This window comes from Microcaecilia unicolor, chromosome 3 (genome assembly GCF_901765095.1).
Source record: "Microcaecilia unicolor chromosome 3, aMicUni1.1, whole genome shotgun sequence".
In the NCBI taxonomy this organism is placed as follows: Eukaryota; Metazoa; Chordata; class Amphibia; order Gymnophiona; family Siphonopidae; genus Microcaecilia; species Microcaecilia unicolor.
Window position 1 is genome coordinate 233,232,221 of NC_044033.1, and position 19,373 is coordinate 233,251,593.

At 45.0% G+C, this 19,373-nt stretch overlaps 1 protein-coding gene across 4 annotated transcripts in view; it reads left to right on the forward strand.

Moving 5' to 3' along the window:
- LOC115466373 (deleted in malignant brain tumors 1 protein-like) overlaps window positions 1-19,373 on the forward strand; it is a 278,988-nt gene that overhangs the window by 95,156 nt on the left and 164,459 nt on the right. For 3 of the 4 annotated variants that reach the window (XM_030197563.1, XM_030197565.1, XM_030197564.1), the window contains 3 exons: window positions 2,245-2,550; window positions 9,343-9,645; window positions 15,071-15,385. In XM_030197563.1, coding sequence (XP_030053423.1) covers window positions 2,245-2,550; window positions 9,343-9,645; window positions 15,071-15,385 — 924 coding nt within the window. The remainder of the gene's footprint in view (window positions 1-2,244; window positions 2,551-9,342; window positions 9,646-15,070; window positions 15,386-19,373) is intronic. The other variant, XM_030197566.1, reaches the window with a different exon arrangement.

The window sequence follows — 19,373 nt, forward strand, 5'->3', positions numbered from 1 at the left end:
ATCGCATCATCAGAAAGGGAATCTGAAAACAAAATCAACACACACGCACTAAGAACATACAGTTTACCTTGAGCTACCAAACACATACTTCAAAAAAATCAAACAACTTACAAAACATTCAACAAATACAATACCGGACACAAAACCCCAAGCGGACCCCAACCGGAACTCCACCTTCTCACAGCTCTGGGCGTGTGACATCATTTTCCCCGCGCTCTTTAAATATGCAGTTAAACCCCACCCCTCAACTCCTATTGGTTGAGCGGTGAACCTATCTTCCAATCACACAAATCCTTAGGACTCTCGCTCCCTTGCCCCGACATATCCCTCTGAATGTGCACCTACAGTAACATGGAGACCCAAGGGGTCCAATACCAACCCTCACCTACTCACAGCCACTCAACCTCCCTATTCAGCCCACGAGGTTGGACTGTGTCCCAAGAGAAAATGAAGCGTTGCTCCTTCTGAATAAGTATGTTACTCAGTGACCCCCCTCTTCCCAGTTCAATATGTAGGAGAACTGTGTATCTCAGGTCTCTGATGTCATGATGATATTCTTGCCAGTGAGGTCTTGAGATCAGTTCGGTCTTTCTTTGACCATGATACCTTTCACTGTTTAATTCTATTTCTTTTCATGATACTGTTGGATTACTGCAATATTATCTACTTAGGTATTTCCAAATTTTTCTTACAAGACATCAAACATTACAAAACACAGCTATTTGTCTTCTCTGTCACTTGCAAAAATTTGACCATGTTACACATGTCTTATGAGGTCATCAATGGCTACCAATTCCCTACCGTAATAAATTTAAAGCATTATTATTGGGCTTTAAGGCTTTCAGTAAAGGTACACCATATCTTAATTAACAATCTGTTCATCTGTATGGGTCCTGCCAGGACCACGCTTGGCTCAACTGGAATCTACTTGTCAGAGTTCTTTTTCCTTTGTGGTTCCCTATCTCCGGAACTCTTTACCTCTGTTTTTACGTGGTGAACTTAGCATAAAGAAATATAAATCCTTGTTGAAAGTGTGGTTATTTCAATAGGTTTATACTAGCAATTGAGAGGACACATTGGGCATCTTGTGCCTGGGAGCGAGAGAGTATACAGTAAAGAGTAAAGAATAAACTGTACAGATGTTACTTGGTATGATTGTGTTTTAATGTTTCACTTATGAATGTATGTATTACATTTCCTGTCAATTTATTGTAGTTCCTTTCTGCTACTTTTTGACAGTTACAAATAAAAATAAATTACATCTTCCAGGCTTACAGAGATTTGTTTCGGTTCCTCCAACTTATCACTATTAAATACCATTTCTACATGGATATCTCCCCCACATCTTCCTCAATGAAGACCAAAGCAAATAATTTTTTTCGCTATGGCCTTGTCCTCCTTCAGTTTCCCTTTTATCTCATGATCATCTAACAGTCCAAATGATTCTTTTACTGGCTTCTTGCCACAGGAAGACTTCCTTGATGCTGATGTGTCCCTAGTGTCAGATGTATCTCTGGGAGCCACAGGAAATGATGTTTCTAATGTTGATGGATCGTTCTTGTCGGTTCCAAAAATATTTCTGCGCTGCTGTTCTAGACTCATAATGCTTCTTGTTGAAAGCAGTGAACACATTTTGCAAGAAGAAGGATTATGGTTAGGCCCCAGACATGACATTCACTGTGAAGGACATGGTCTGGGCTCTAACTTAGCATGAAAAACTGGCTTAATTGCCAAGTCTGTAGCTCAGTGGGAGAATCTATTCTCGCATTGGGAATGTTGGAAATGACCTACCAATGTGGGAGTCTCCTACTGAATGGGTGAGACTTGGCAGGTGTGGACCTACTGGATAGAGGTGCGACTATGAATGAGTCTGCAAGTAGTGTTTTCTCTGTTGTACAGGAGATCCACTCACCAAGATCCATTTGAATGATGTGCTGCAGCTATTTCAAAGCTTGAACCATGATGGACCTCCAAGTTTTGCCTGGTTCAAATTGTAAAATGGTTACAGCATGCCCAAGGATGGTATGTAGGTAGTGGATCTTTTTTTAGAACATTGTAAGATGAACAGTTCTGATGAGGTAAACGTGCTGTTCCGTACATTAATCACCTGTTCTGTAAAGTATGCTTTCTTACAGTCTTTGCAAAATCATGACAACATCATGTTTGTAATCCTATTGTAAGCATAATGAAAGTCTTTGATATAAAAATACACCAGCCTCATTGTTTCACTGTTTTTATTATCAGATTTATCTTTAAAAGGTGGACCCAGTCGTTGTTCTGGGCAGGTGGCAGTGGCTTATGGAGGTCAATGGGCAACTGTCTGTGGAAGAAGTTGGAATATGGAGAATGCTCAAGTGGTTTGCAAGCATTTGGACTGTGGCTCAGCAATATCAGTACAGAGTAATGCTCAGTTTGACTACAGAACTAGAACTATTTGGTCGTCAGATGTGCATTGTGAAGGAACAGAGTTGCAGCTTCTTGACTGTCCAGCCAGAACTGGAAACAAGCAGAACTGCAGTCATGCAGAGGTTACAAGTGTTGTATGTTCAGGTAATTTATTTAGTCAATTTCAAGCTTGCCTTTAATTACCCTCCATTCTCTTCACTTTGTTTGGTTTCTCTGTTTACTTTTGCTTTGGCTAGCCCATTCCTTTCGATTAGTATTTCTGTAAAGAAATACAAGTCTTCCTGAGTCTAGGCTCCTCAAACCCATATAATGAAATCCAAGTTCAGATTTTTTATTTTACAGAAAAGTAAGTGAGCAGTATGTATTATGGGCCTGATTTTATATGTAAGAAGTCCATAAGGGCTCATATTTTATAAAGGAAACTTCTTTGTCACTGGCAGCAGATGAATCCAGGGACTGGTGGGTTATGTCCATTTACCAGCAGGTGGAGATAGAGATAAACAGAACTGAAGGGAGTAATACCAGACTGCCAGCCCGTCTACTACTACTAATAATAGCATTTATATAGCGCTACCAGACGCACGCAGCGCTGAACATTTGACATAGAGAGACAGTCCCTGCTCAAAGAGCTTACAATCTAGGTAAAACAGACAGTATATCTCAGTTAGTATATCTCTATCTCTAGCAGGTGGTAGACGGCTTGTCTTCAGCTCCTGGATTCAAGGCCACTGAGGGTGCTCTTGGGCCTCTGGCCAGTTGAGCTCAGGGGGGTGCCTGACTGAGGGTGTCAGCTTCAGAGGCATACTTACTTGTTAGGTCCCTGCCTCACCCCATATCCCTCTTCACAGGCTCTCTCTCTGTACCTTTCTCCTACCTCCTCACTTAAAAAAACAAAACTCAGAGCTGTTCCAGTTAGGTGCCTATCTGATTCTGCCTCTCTTAGAGCCAGAGTTCTTTTTCTCGGCTCCATTCTGGATGGTCCCGTGCTTATATTTTTCTCTCTGTAGCAGGTAAGTGTCAGTTTTCTTCTTCCCGGTTGGGTTAATGGTAGCGGAGACAGTCAAGCGCTGTTCCCACTGAGGGAAATGGTGGTCAGCAGTGGGTTTTTGCAGCTAACTTTTCGGAGGCAGATAGGGTGGCTAGTTCACCAGAGAATGCATTTCCCCACCTGGAACTGCAAGGGCCGCACGCCATTTCTAAGAATGCCGCTGAGGCAGCTCTAATGATGGTTCCTGGTAGTAGTGCTAATGCAGCAGTGGGAGCTCTTTAGGAGAGGGTGGAAATTTCGGCTCCTTCCTCTGTTCAGGCTCAGGGGGCTCTTGCTACTTCGGGAGAGTTTTTCCCCCGGAATTTGTTCTGTTAATGCACCAAACTTATTTGCTTGAACGGAACCACCCCTCTTCTGGCCCGGTTCCTACTCTAGAAATTTCTGCAGGGTCGGGAGGTGAGACAGGTCTCTTGGGGGCAGTTCCAGAGGATGGGACTTCTATTAAAAGGAGATGGACCTCTGCAGTTCCTGAGGAGGGCTCCTTGATTCCAGTGTCAGCTACTCCATCTCTCATAGCCCCATAGGAGGGCTCTTGGAGACCGGCAGCCCTGGAAGACTTAGAGGAGACTGATCCCACTCAGGATCAGGCGGATGACCCTTCAGCGGTTCATCTCCTTCATAAAGAGGAGTTGTCCTCTTTCATCTCTCAAGTCTTGGAAGCCTTAAATATTGAAGACCTGGAGGGGGTGACTTCTCTCAATGTTAACCCTAAAATGGTTAGTACTAGACGACCGTCCAAAGCCTTCCCAGTGCACAAAGCCATTGATGAGTTAATTTTGGCACAGTGGACTGATCCTGATGGTGCCCTTAAGTTTGCCAGAGCCATGGCTCACCTTTATCCTGTCGCGGCTACTCGATTAGAACAGTTTGCCCTTCCTAAAGTGGATGCCTTGGTGACGGCTGTCACTAAAAAGACTACCTTGCCGGTAGAAGAGTGGAGGAGTGGCCTAGTGGTTAGGGTGGTGGACTCTGGTCTTGGGGAACTGAATTCAATTCCCACTTCAGGCACAGCTCTTTGTGACTCTGGGCAAGTCACTTAACTCTCCATTGCCCCATGTAAGCTGCATTGAGCCTGCCATGAGTGGGAAAGCGTGGGGTACAAATGTAACTAAAATAAAAAAAAAAGGTGAGGTAGTACTGAAATATATGCAGGACCGCCGTCTGGAAGCTTCTTTAAAACGTTCCTATGAGGTGGCTTCATTGACACTTCAGTGTGTAGCTCCTGTGCGGTGAGGGCCTGACTTAGTTGGCTCCATACGATTCAGGAGTCTGTTCAAGACTCTCAGACAGCTGAGGTTCTTGCGTTTTCTCACATGGACGTAGGTCTCGCCTACTTAGCAGATGCTCTGTATAATTTGGTTCATTCTTCAGCTAAACTTATGTCTTTGGCTGTTTCCTCTCTGCACCTTTTGTAGCTCCAGCATTGGTCCGCAGATATGGCATCCAAGGAACATCTGATATGTTTGTCTTTTCGAGGTAAATTATTGTTTGGAGAAGATTTGGGAAAAATTGTTAAGGACTTAGGAGATTCCAAGTCCCAACGCCTCCCTGAGGATAAACCTAAGCCTTCAGCTAGGCAGGGGCCCTCAAAATCCAGGTTTCGAGAGGCGTGCCGCTATCGCTCGGGCCGTTTCTTGGGATCCTTGCAGCATCCTCGCTTTCAGCAACGATCTTCCTTTCACAATGACAAGCGACACTCTGCATGCCGAAGAATTGGCGACCAAGAACACTGCTTGTAAGTTCCTAAGCAAAGCATTCTGCAAAGGAACAAAAGGAGTCCGAAGCAATGCTCGGTAGACAAGGAGCCCCAAGCTAGACTCAGAATACGAATAAGGTTTCAGGGAGAAGAAGGTCACAGCAGCGGAGGAGCAAAGCACTCTGCAAGAAATGCACCACCTCCGAGTGCAAGGCCAGACCAGGCCAGACCAGGCCCTTCTGCAACCCATCCTGCAGAAAGAACTCAATCGCTGAGGAACAGACGCCTGCAATGAAAACCAAGTGTGGGCCACAACCAGCCTCAAAAAATCCTCAACACCCGAGAATGCGTGGTTGCAGTGGACCGTGGACCACATACAAGATCGCAACAGAACAGTAACCATAGCGTCCAAAGAACTCTGTTCCTCAGAGTCGGCCTCTCAAAACACCAGGCCGTAAGACCAAAGCGAGAGGGATCATCCACTCAGGAGCGGACCCAGAAGAAAGAGCCCGGAGTTAAGCGGATCCAAAACGAAGGCACCACCAGGAGCCTCACCATATCTGCATACCAAGGGCGCCGTGGTTAATCCGGAGCTACCAGAATGACTCAACCCCAGTGGAGAGTGATCCGAAAAGAACTTGGCTGCAGAGAGGCCACGGTGGAAACACTATCGAAGAATGTTCTCCAGCTAAGGAAGCAACAGAACAACCAGCCCTGCCGAATCACCCTCTCTCTGATGACAGAAGAAAGAAGGCACCTGGGAGTCCAGCCAGAATGCCATCAGGTCTACCTATAGAGCTCTCTACCTGAGGCCATGTTGGAGAAGCATTGGTGAGGAATAACCATTCTGCCAAGACCAGAAGACGGCAGAAAAGAGAACTCATCATAGGAAAAGCCCGCAAAGTGGGCCGCATAGAAACGGAACACGAGGTCCTCTGCCCACACCATGGGGGTGACATGCCCTGATGTCCACAATCTGACTCCAAGACCCACTCTGTCAAAAAAGCAGCCACCGCCTCATCTTCTCTGATGGCACAAGCACCGCCTAGCCCACAATGTGTCCTGAAGTGCTAAAAGACAGCACCAAAAGAAGGTCCAGGCAGGGGAGACAGCACAAGCACCGCCTGGCCTGCAATGTGTCCTGAAAAGCTAGAAGACGAACAGCACCAAAAGCAGATCCAGGCGGGAGATCAATTTTAACTACTTTCTTTTATTGGGACGGTCTGTTCGCTAGGCCGGATGCGGTGTTGTCGCCGATAGCAAATAACCCACTCTTTTTGCCTGGTGTTTCTCCAGGGCCCTTTCACAGGTGGCGTTCTATAGGTTTGGCATCCTGGGGACAGTTATACTATGATGGTCAACTGCTCTCGTTTGAATCATTGATGGGACAATACCCAATTTTACCAAATGAGGCGTTTGCTTATTCCCAGTTGAGACACTTTCTTGGTTCTAAGGAGATCTGGACTATCATAGTGAGAGACAATTTGTTCCTTGAGGATCTCTGTGAGGATTCTAAATCTACCATGGGTCTTATTACATGTTTATATTCATTTATATGTGGACAGTTGGGTTCTAATCCTATGCATAGGGAGCGGTGGCAATGGGAACTGGGGGTGATTATTGATGAGGCTGACTGGGCAGTATTTGAGAACAACTGGTCTAGGATATCTATTTCAGTGCCTTTCCAAGAGAATGTACTCAAAGTGCTTTACCGGTGGTATTGGACTCCGGTTAGGTTGAATCATATGTTTCCTGGAGTTTCACCATTGTGTTGGCGTAGATGTGGTCAGAGGGGTACAATGGGCCATATTTGGTGGACTTGTGTTAAAATTTGGGCCTATTGGAAAGCAATACAGCATAGACTGCAGGAATGGATTCGAAGGCCTGTTAAGTGGTCCCCTGAGTTCTTTATATTTGTAAAAAAACCACCAGGTCTTACAAAGTCTCAGGCATTGTTGGCCAGGCATGCAATGGTGGTGGCGAGAGTGGTGATAGCTGGGTGTTGGAAGTCCACAACTGTTCCTCCTTTGACGAGATGGCTCAATAAATTATGGAAAAAGAGAAAAAAAAACCCAGACGCAAAAAACTCACATTTAGTGAGAAAAAGCAAATGAGATGAAAACTCTCTTACCTTCTTTTATTATAACTAATAAAGGGGCACTTACCCAAAAATGTGAGTTTTTTGCGTCTGGGGTTTTTTTCTCTTTTTCCTTCTTAGGGAACCAATGATATTAACCTACTCCTGATAAAACAAGGATATAATAAATACTTTTGTATTTTTCCTGTTTGGAGGTTTGAGGTTTCAATTGTTTTGTAATATATTTAAAGTGGAGGTTTTTCCACAATTAAAGGGACACTCACAAACTAACTATATATAAACTTTGCAAACTCCTTTTAGAGAGTTAAAATATTCCAATAGAGTTTGTTTTTCTCCTGTTCAATATTAGAGTGTTTCAATAAATTATGGTACATATGCGAAATGGAGAGACTTCGGGCTGTGCGAGGTTGTACTGAGGTGAAGTGGGAGGCGATTTGGGGGCCCTTTTTGAAGCATTGTGAATGTTAGTTGGGGGAGGGAGGATGAGGGTTGTGAGGGTGGGGGGGTTGGGAGGGGAGGATAATTGAGTAGGTTGGGAGGGGTGGAGGAGTGTAGCTTGTGGGGGGGGGGGGGAACTACAAAGACAAATTTCAAAAAAAACAAGAACAACTTTGAAGTCACTGTTTGTATGGTTGGAAATGTTGGATTTCTGGTTGTTATTTCATTGATTCCGGGTTTCCAAAAGTGGGCTATGTTGTGTTCTCTTTGGTTACAGTTTTTTACAGTGCTGTAAACTGTTTCATATATTTGTGTAGTAATCTTTGTACAGGGTTTACACAATATTCAATAAAGACTTCACTCAAATTAAAAAAATATATATATCTTTTCAAATAATAATTATTAATCCTTAAAAAAATAGCCTGGCTAGAGGTTAAATCTTTGTCATGTAATAAGAAATGATCATTAAAAAAAACACTGCCGGTAATGGCACTCCCTCTGTTGGTGTAGGGCCAGGGTTCCCTTCAACAGCAGCTCTGCCCCGCCTCATTGCTCCATGGGGATTGGATCCCCGTGACTGGTGTCCTGGTTGTCCATCTTTCAGCCCTTAACCTATGGGCTCTCCCTTGCCTCCTCTGCTCTTTCCCTATTGGATGCCTGGCTGCTTCCCTTACTCTCCTTCTCAGCTGTTTCCAGTGAATGCCTGATACCAGCACTATTTCTGTGGAACCCTTCCCTGCCTCAGTGCTTCGGCTTCTACTTTGGTAGGTGTTTACTTGCTCTGTTGTTTGCTTCTTTCTCTCGTTGCTGACTTTGCCTGTACCTGGAGTACTCTCTTGCCTGCTGCCTGCCTATTGACGTTGCCTGCACCTGGATTACTCTCTTGCCTGCTGCCTGCCTATTGACGTTGCCTGCACCTGGATTACTCTCCTGCCTGCTGCCTGCCTGGCCAATATAGTCACCACCCCACTTCCAGCTCCATCTCGTAAATCCTGCAGGCCGCCCGCACCTAGGGGCTCAACCTCTATGGAACGGCGGTCATCACAGGTGAAACCCGGGGTTGTCCGGCCGCCAAGCAGAATCTGGTCCGAGAACCGGGCTCAGCAGTGCTCTACTTGGTACAAGAACTCACAAGTCTGACAACTGCACATCATTTAAAAAATGATCTTTATAAATCACAAATTCATAATCAGAATTCCAAAGCAAATTAAATAGCCAGCTGGAATTGCGAAAAATTAAATCCAAGCGATATAAGAACATTGTCTGTATATTGCATTTTTGATATAGCACTTATTGGCAACAGCATTAAAATGGTTCAAAATTTATATTAAAGAGTAAGGAGTTAAAAGAGGGAGAGGAAGAAAAAGAAAAAGATGAGCATTGCAAATTTACAGAATCATTTGACAATCAAGGAAGGGAATGATCAGGTTTGTGTACAACTACAATACATACACATGCTTGAACAGCAATGCATTTATGTTTAAATCATATTTATTGGCTTAATGATCACAACAGTACAATGCAAACCAATGCCGGGTGTAAATATCATTTACAGCTTGAGTAAAATCCATTTCTTAGTGAAAATTCTTCATCTGGCTTCCAATTGCCAACTATTTCATCCTTAAAAATAATGCTTGTTTTTTTTCTGTTTTACAGGTGATTCACCCAAACCTGAAATTGGCCATTCTGCACCTTTGATTGGATATGAAATGGGGGACAGTCTGCAGCTGTACTGTGTGATTCCCAGATTTTACCTAAACAGTACAATATATTTTTATAAAGATAATGTCTCCATCCCCACTGCATCAAGAATGCTGTCACCTAGGGAAAATCGTGCAGTATACAATGTGAGTATGCTGGACGAATCCCATAACGGCAGCTATACCTGTGTATATGAGCTGGGATTTAAAGGAAGATCATTCATGTCACCACACAGTGACCCAGTATTTATCATGGTTGGTGAGTTGTGTTTTTTCTTTTTTTCTTTTGTTCAAGCATTATCATCAACAGTAAAACTTTATTGTATCATTTAGACAAAACAGTAAGCTGTGAAACGAAACATACTACTTATGTTTCATTCCTAGGGATATCATTACTTAACATGCAGGGGTTGATATTCACAATGATTTAACTGGCCAGAAACAACCGGTTAGCACCCAACTCAGAACTGGCTATTTTGGGGTCATTCCGGGGGCGGAGTCAGCACTTGGCCGGTTAAGTTCCAATATTTAGCACTAAACTGGCCACGGTAAACACATAAATAGGACCGTATAAAAATTAGCCCTATCTTTAAGAAATTGGCCATAGCTGGTTAAGTGCTGAATGTCACACATTGTTGCGTTCTTGAGGGCCTTGGCATTCTGTCAGGTCCTCGAGGCAGGACTGGAGTTCGTGAGCCCTTGGGCCACTGCCAAGGAGCGGCAGCGGCAGGCAAGACCACCTCGGGACTGGAAACACAGAAGAGCAGTACTGGAACTCTGGACTGGAGTAGTACAAGGCAGGCAACTAGAACAGATGAGACAGGAACAGCTTCACCTGCACCTAGCCACTGTTCCTCCGGAGTTGAGCTCCGAAGTGCAGGCGGCCGGCAGGACTTGCAGGATAAGGCAGGAACTGAAGATCCAGAGGACCCACCCTGGGTCTGGGATACACGAGGGCGACAGGGCACGGAACTAGACTCAGACAGTGTGCTGCTGCACAGCCACTAGCAAGACCCAGAAGACAGACCAAGGAACACAAGGCATACAGAAGCTAGCAGGAGCAAGGACTAGGGCAGCAACACACTAGGCAGAACGGGGATCCGGGAATACCCACAGGGTAAACCCTCTAGCTAGGTGGAGACAGGATACAGGAATAATCACCCAGGAAAACACACTAGCCAGACAGATACAGGATTCAGGATAAACCCTCAGGATATACAAGCAGGGTAGGCACACAGGCTAGGCAAGGCAGGGTTCAGGGTAAAGAGAGCAAACCAGGAAAAATAGGCCAAGGGTCTGAAGCCACAGCCGTTCCACACACTGACTGGGGAACCCACAAAGGCTGAGGACAGAAGCAGGAAGTACACTGACCCCAAAGAGAGGCTTGACACACATAGGAAGTGAGTCCACAGGAAAGACAAGCAGGAGCCATCTTGGAAGCTGGCACAGAGCTGGTGGCAGCCATCTTAGATGCTGGCTCCCTAGAGAGGCATAGCCCACACAGGTCTAGTGAAGCAATCAGCACAGAGACTAGAGACAAGACAAACACAGACAGAAGCCAGCAGAGCTGCTGACCCCCAGAAAGAAGGTAAGGCTGAGGGTGGTCACGGCCACAGATGTGACACACATAACTGGCTACAGTTTCATTGGCACGGTAAACCCAGAATTTAAATTAATTGACTTCCCGGGTATAACGCCGGCAGCAGTCTTCAAATTGCTGAGTGCAGTTGGCTGAATAGCGACCCTGCCAATTTTTAGCCGTAACTGAGCTAGAATTAGTCCAGTCAATATTCAGCAAGTAGTAAAGAGGTTTTTTTTAAAACTCCAACCATTGCTGACTAAATGGGCCTCAATATTCAATGCCAACATAGGATATCGGCAGCAGACCAGACTCGGGGCTTATGCAGGTCCCAGATGATAATCAGCCAGGACCCACGTAAGACTAGATGCCTTGAAGGATGTGCCAGGGTGGGTGGGAAATAGGGGATCACAATGGTTCTCTGCAGGTTGGGACCTGGAAGTTATGCTGAATATTGGTGGTTAGGTGATCTACATGCTTAAATCTCTTTTTGAATAATGACCAGAGTGTGTTCAGTCTTTAGCCACCTAAGCTTAGCCAGCTATCACTGAAAATCAGTGCTAATCATCGAAGGAGCCTTTTTACTAGAGTACAAAGGCATTGTGGTAGAATTTGGGGACATGACCATCCGCCTTATTTTCAAAAGTGATGGGCGCCCAGATTTCGACCCAAATCGGGAGATGGGCGCCTTTCTCCCGTGGGCGCCCAAATCGATATAATCAAAAGCCGATTTTGGGCGTCTTCAACTGCAATCTGTCGCGGAAACGAGCAAAGTTGACGGGGACGTGTCGGAGGCGTGGTGAAGGCGGGACTGGGGCGTGGTTATCGGCCGAGGAGAGATGGGCGCCCTCGGCCGATAATCGAAAAAAGAAAAGTGTTTTTACCGCGAATTTGGGTCATTTGGACCCTTTTTTTTCCACGAACAAGTACCCTAAATGACCACATGAGCACCAGAGGGAATCGGGGATAATCACCCCTGACTCCTCCAGTGGTCACTAACCCCCTCCCACCATAAAATAACACACTTTAAGAACTTTTTTTTCCAGCCTGTATGCCACCATCAAATGCCATACCCAGCTCCATCACAGCAGTATGCAGGTCCCTGGAGCAGTTGTTAGTGGGTGCAGTGCACTTCAGGCAGGTGGACCCAGGCCCATCCCCCCCTTCCTGTTACACTTGTGATGGTAAATGGGAGCCCTCCAAACCGCCCCCAAAACCCACTGTACCCCCATGTAGGTGCCCCCCTTCAGCCATAAGGGCTATGGTAATGGTGTAGAGTTGTGGGCAGTGGGTTTTGGGGGGATTTGAGGGGCTCAGCACCCAAGGGGTGGGAGCTATGGACTTGGGAGGTATTTAATTTTTGTTTTTAATTTTTACAAGTGCCCCCTAGGGTGCCCGGTTGGTGTCCTGGCATGTGAGGGGGACCAGTGCACTATGAATCCTGGCGCCTTCCACGACCCAATGCCTTGGATTTGTTCGTTTTTGAGCTGGGCGCCTTAGGCTTCCATTATTGCTGAAAAACGAAACCGCCCAGCTCAAATCCACAGAAATCCGATGCATTTGCCGGGCACAAACCGTATTATCGAAAAAAAAGATGGGCGCCCATTTTTTTTCGAAAATACAGTCTGTCCCGCCCCTTCACGTACCCGTTCTCGGACATAGACGCCCATGGAGATGGGCGTTCGTGTTCGATTATGCCCCTCCATATGTCCTATTGATTTACCACACTGAATTTTTAAAAAAAAATTTTTATGTTAAGACTATTTGCAATTAGTGTGGATGCACTTATTCCTTCCTCTTGAGAAGATGGTAAGTGCAGCTGCACTAACTGCACAAGTGACAGCAAGTACCATGTGCTTACTGCAGTGTGCAGTCCACAGCCATTCTTTGCCTATAACCTGCCCATTTCCCATTCTCTAACACAGCATACATTTAACATGCAAATTAGCATATCGTTTATCATTTTTTTATTTACTATACCGTTTCTTATTGCGTTCGCAAAACAGAACGGTTTACATCATAATAACTAAAGTTTATATTAAAAACATATAAGAAATCCATTAATTTGATAGAAAAGCACTGCAAAACACTAACATCCATATTAAAAAGTATGTAGACAACAGACAACCATCCACACCAAAAATAAAACATATTACTAGTTAATACATATTTCCCTTTCATCCCAGATTATTATCAAACGTATTTTGAAACAAATATGTTTTCAGAAACTTACGGAAATGAATATAGGACTCTTCTATTCTAATAGAATGCTGTCATGCTACCACAGTAACAGTTACTGTGCTTATGTTAACTGCTTAACACATTTTGGTAGAAGGGTATCCAATTTATCTTCCACCAGAAGGCATCCAGAATAAATTAATGCTTTCAGTATGAGCCCTAAAGTGGCTGATTGGGTTAGAAATTGGTTAAGTGGAAGGTGACAAAGGGCGGTAGTAAATGGAGTTTACTCTTGAGAATGGGGCATTACCAGTAGTGTGCCCCAAAGATCAGTTTTTGGCCTGGTTCTTATTAACATTTTTGTAAACGATACTGTGGAAGGACTCTCTGGTAAGGTTTACCTCTTTGTTGCTGATTTCAAAATCTGCAATAGGGTAAGCACCCCAGATGGTGGGATATCATGAGGTGAGATCTAATTGAGCTTGAAGAATGAAGAATCTAGCAGGTAAGATTTAATACTAAAAATACAGGGTTATGCATTTGGGCTCAAGGGGGTGAAGTACTTCTGTGCACAGAAGGATGGGACTTGGCAATGATCACAACTACTACTACTATTTAACATTTCTAGAGCGCTACAAAGTGTACGCAGCGCTGTACAAACACAGAAGAAAGACAGTCCCTGCTCAAAGAGCTTACAATCTAATAGACAAAAAGTAAAGCATTTAAATTTAAAATATTTAAGCAGTCAAGCACAAGAGAACAGTCACAGAAGGACAGAAGATGTTGAAGGGTGGTCAGTGTGATTAGGTGTAACTCTGGTTGGAGTAGTGGGAGAAGGTGATAGAAGAATAGAAATTGATAACCTTAAGGTAGCCAAACGGGTATAAAAGGTGATTGTAAAATCCAGAAGGATACTTGGGTACATAGGGAGAGGATTGACCAGCAGGAAAAAGAAGAGATAATGTCTTTGCTTTAAGTCTCTGAGACCCTAGTTAGAGTACTGTGTACATTCTGGAAAATGCACCTGCAAAAAGATATAAACAGGATGGAGTTAATCCAGTGAGCAGCTACTAAAATGGTCAGTGGTTTTTGTCATAAGGCATATGGGAATAGACTTAAAGATCTCAATATGTATATTTTGGAAGAAAGGCAGGCATGGGGATATAAACGCACAGACATACATACATAACATACGATTTGGCTTTATTTACTGCCTTTTTGAAGAAATTCACTCAAGGTGGTGTACTGCAAGAATAAGTCAAAACATACCTCTGCAGAATTAATGCTGCAACAGAGGCAAGGCTCTTTCAGTTGAAAGGAAACTCTGGAATGAGGTGCAGTCTGGTTCATCCTCCCTGGGTGGTTTCATACTCATTTGAACTTTGTCTTCAACATTCTTTTCAAAAATTCCCTCACAATACCTACTGACTATAGGCCTTATCTGGTATTTATGGTCTAGTGGTTAAAGCACCAGTCTTGACATCTAGAGGTGACTGGTTCAAATCTCACTGCTGCTCCTTGTGATCTTGGGCAAGTCACTTAACCCTCCATTGTCTCAGGTACAAACTTAGATTGTGAGCCCTCCTGGTAGCTAGTGTTCCTGAATTTAACGCACCTGAAAAAGGTGGGAGCACAATCCAAATAAATAAATAAAATGGGTTTTAACATCCATTTAGGAGCAACCCAGCTAGATGAAGACCTAATCCTTATGTAGTGTGGAACACTATTGCACCAATACCATCCACAGTCTCATCCTCAATAAGAACTTAAGCCCCTGTGTTACTTTTACCCCTGCTTCTGCATTCTTGATGTTGTAGTACAAAATGGAATATAAACCTGGATGAACCCAAGTTTCTTTTTTCCTGTCAGCTTTTGTATTACTGTATATTAGTGCTGAATTATATGCATACTTGTTGATCTGTTTCAGGTCCCTTACAAGTGAGACTGGTCAATGGTTCCAACCACTGCTCAGGAAGAGTGGAAGTGTTAAAGGACAATCAATGGGGTACTATTTGTGATGATGACTGGGACCACCATGAAGCTCAGGTGGTTTGTAAGCAATTAAGATGTGGGCTATCTGCATTACCTTTTAGAAATGCCTATTTTGGAGAAGGAGCAGGTCCAATTTGGTTAGACAATGTTAACTGTAATGGGATGGAGCATCACCTTGCTCAATGCAAAGCGAGCCCATGGAACAGCCATAACTGTGGCCACCATGAAGATGCTGGCGTGACATGTTCAGGTAAACCTTCATCATCTGACAGAAACTTTAAAAAAAAAGCTGATATTCAAAAGATTTGTCTGGGTAACTGAGGGAAAATCTCTCCTCTCCTCTGTGAACAACATGTAAGGCAGATTCTGGATTGGTGTACTCTTAAATATTTACATAAACAGTATTCATTTATTGGGACCAGTGCCAGGACTGGTGTTCACTTGGTGGCTATAAGCAGCTTCTCATATTCTTACCTCCACTCCTACAATAACTCAGGCAACCTCACTGCTGCTGTTCTGAGCCAACTGTTTATTGAAATTGGTTTCTTGGAAAAACAATTACACTGTGGCAGAAGCAGGTACAAGGCAAAGGCAACAAGTAGCAATGAAATTATTTGCAATGTCTCTGGTTCTTTATACTTTTAACTCCAATCCCCAAAAGTCCAACTTCTTCCTTCCTTAAGCCTACTGCTAGTTATAGCAGAGGGTCAAAACAATTTAAGAACAATTCTACTTAAAGATTATTATTATTATTATTATTTATTACATTTGTACCCCACGCTTTCCCACACAAGACTCAGGGATTCTGAGACTCAGATGCGGGCCCTTGTAATAAGGGTCAGATGAGATGGAGTTGGATCCTTGGATCCTCAGGAACCCTTTAGATTTAGTTATTAATGTTTCCCCTTCAACCCAATAGATATTCCTGGACTACCAATCTCATCAGTTTCTCAGAAGGGATATAAACAGTTCCCGGTTCCTTCAGGTACCCAACAGGGCAGATGCTTAAATGGTTTCTGTCTCCCATGTACTCCTGAACTACTCCTTGACCTTTTTATACCAGCTAGTTTAGCCTTATATACAAGTCTTTGGTATTTCTGATTCTATATGGCTAGAGATTTAGGCTTGAAGGGCTCTCCCATCACATGCCGGGCCAGAGGCAGGAGAGGCAAAAAAGCTAAAGACAGTTTATTTATTTATTTATTAGGATTTATTTACCTCCTTTTTTAAAGGAATTCACTCAAGGCAGTGTACAGTAAGAATAGATCAAACATGAGTAATAGATAATTACAGCAGTAAAAATATTCAAATTAGTGGAACCATGCCCGTTTCCTCAACAATTAAATGGGCCCTAGGTAGGCTGTCCTGTAAGCTTTTTTTCTCTGTCCCCTGCCCTCCCCTCCGTGTCCAGTGATTCTTCCCTCCCCTCCATGTCCAGCGATTCTCCTCTGCCCTCCCCTCCCCTTCCTTCCTTCCTCCCTCCCTTCCCTCGATGTCCCGCGATTCTCTCCTCCCCTTGATTTGTAACCTGTTCCGGGGCAGAGAGAGCAGGGAACCAGCAGAGGCGACAGGCAAGCGGCACCCCTCCTGCAGCGTGCACCTGGGGCGGACCACCCCCCCGCCCCGCCCCCCTTGGTACGCCACTGGAGCTTATCTTCCCGAGTCAAGGGCAGATAACCTCCTGTCCCTGGTGTCCATAGCTCGAGCGTCTCAACAGATCACGGCTCGGCAGATGTTGAGACTTCTGGGGCACAAGGCCTCCACAGTTCATGTGACTCCCATGGCACGTCTACACATGAGATCAGCTCAATGGACCCTAGCTTCCCAATGGTACTAAGCTGCAGAGAGTCTAGAGGATGCAATCCAACTGTCCACCGACTTTCGGAATTCTCTACAGTGGTGGAAGATTCGATCCAATATGACCTTGGGATGTCCATTCCAAATTCCTCAGCCACAAAAAGTGCTGACGACGGATGCATCCCTTCTGGGGTGAGAAGCTCATGTAGATGGGCTTCACACTCAAGGAGCCTGGTCCTTTCAGGAAAAAGGTCTTCAGATCAATCTCCTGGAATTGAGAGCGATCTGGAACGCTCTAAAGGCTTTCAGAGACTGGCTGTCCAACCAAACCATATTGATTCAGACAGACAATCAGGTTGCCATGTATTACACCAACAAGCAGGGGGGCACCGGATCTCGCCCTCTGTCAGGAAGCAGTCCAGATGTGGCTTTGGGCGCGCCATCATGGCATGTTTCTACAAGCCACTTATCTGGCAGGCGTAAAGAACAGTCTGGCCGACAGATTGAGCAGGATAATGCAACCTCACGAGTGGTTACTGAACATGGGCGTTGTCCGCAAGATCTTCTGAGCATGGGGTACCCCCTCGGTGGATCTTTTTGCCACTCAGATCAATCACAAGGTCCCTCAGTACTGTTCCAGGCTTCAGGCTCATGACAGACTAGCGTCGGATGCCTTTGTCCTACATAAAGAACAGGCTTTCTGTATGCGTATCCTCCCATACCTCTTGTAGGGAAGACTTTGCTGAAACTCAAGCAAGATCGTGGAACCATGATTCTGATTGCTCCCTTCTGGCCGCGTCAGATTTGGTTCCCTCTTCTTCTGGAGTTGTCCTCTGAGGAACCGTGGAGATTGGAGTGTTTTCCAACCCTCATCACTCAGAACGAGGGATCGCTTCTTCATCCCAACCTCCTGTCTCTGGCTCTCACAGCCTGGATGTTGAGAGCTTAGAATTCGCCTCCTTGGGTCTTTCACAGAGTGTCTCACAAGTCTTGTTTGCTTCCAGGAAAGATTCCACAAAGAGGTGTTACTCTTTCAAATGGAGGAGGTTTGCCGTCTGGTGTGACAGCAAGGCCCTAGATCCTCTTTCTTGTCCTACACAGACCCTGCTTGAATACCTTCTACAGTTATCAGAGTCTGGTCTCAAGACCAACTCCGTAAGGGTTCATCTTAGTGCGATTAGTGCTTATCATATCAGCATGTAGAGGGTAAGCTTATCTCTGGACAGCCTTTAGTTGTTCGCTTCATGAGAGGTTTGCTTTTGTCAATGCCCCTTGTCAAACCTCCACCAGTGTCATGGGATCTCAATGTCGTTCTTACCCAGCTGATGAATGCTCCTTCTGAGCCACTGAATTCCTGCCATTTGAAGTACTTGACCTGGAAGGTCGTTTCTTGGTGGCTGTTACTTCAGCTCGTAGGGTCAGTGAGCTTCAGGCCTTGGTAGTGCATGCACCTTATACTAGGTTTCATCACAACAGAGTAGTCCTCTGCACGTACCCTAAGTTCCTGCTGAAGGTGGTGTCTGATTTCCATCTGAACTAGTCAATTGCCTTGCTAACATTTTTTCTCCGTCCTCATGCCCACCCTGGCAAAAGCAGCTTGCACACCTTGGACTGCAAGAGAGCATTGGCCTTTTACATGGAGTGGACTAAGCCCTTCAGACAGTCCGCCCATTTGTTTGTTGTTTTTGATCCCAACAGGAGGGGAGTCACCATCGGAAAACGCACAGTCTCCAATTGGCTGGCAGATTGCATTTCCTTTGCTTATGCCCAAGCTGGGCTGACAATGGAGGGCCATGTCACGGCTCATAATGTCAGAGCTATGGGTGCATTGGTGCCTCACGTAAAGTCAGCCTCCATGGAAGATATTTGCAAAGCTGCAATGTGGTCTTCAGTCCACACATTCAGATCACACTACTGCCTTGAGCAGGATACACGACGCGACAGTCGGTTTGTGCAGTCTGTGCTGCAGAATCTGTTTGGGGTTTAGAATCCAACTCCACGCCCACCCCCCAGGCCCGTTTTGTTCTGTTCCAGGCTGCACTCTCAGCTAGTTGTATATAGTTTCAGGTTAATCTATGTTATGCCCTCACCGTTGTGAGGTCCAATTGACCAACCTTTGTTGTTTTGGGTGAGCCTGGATGCTAGGGATACCCAAGTTGTGAGTATAATACAGCCTGCTTGTCCTCGGAGAAATTGAAGATACTTACCTGTAGCAGGTATTCTCCGAGGACAGCAGGCTGATTATTCTCACAAACCCGCCCGCCTCCCCTTGGAGTTGTCTCCTTTATCTCTTTCTTTTTTACTCTTCACTGAACTGAGCACGGCCGTGTGTCGGACAGGAAGACACTCGGCGTATGTGCAGTTCGACGCACGGTGCGCTCAGAAGGCTCTAACAAATGTTTTTGCTATATGAAATGCCGGTTCCGGGTGGCACAGAAATA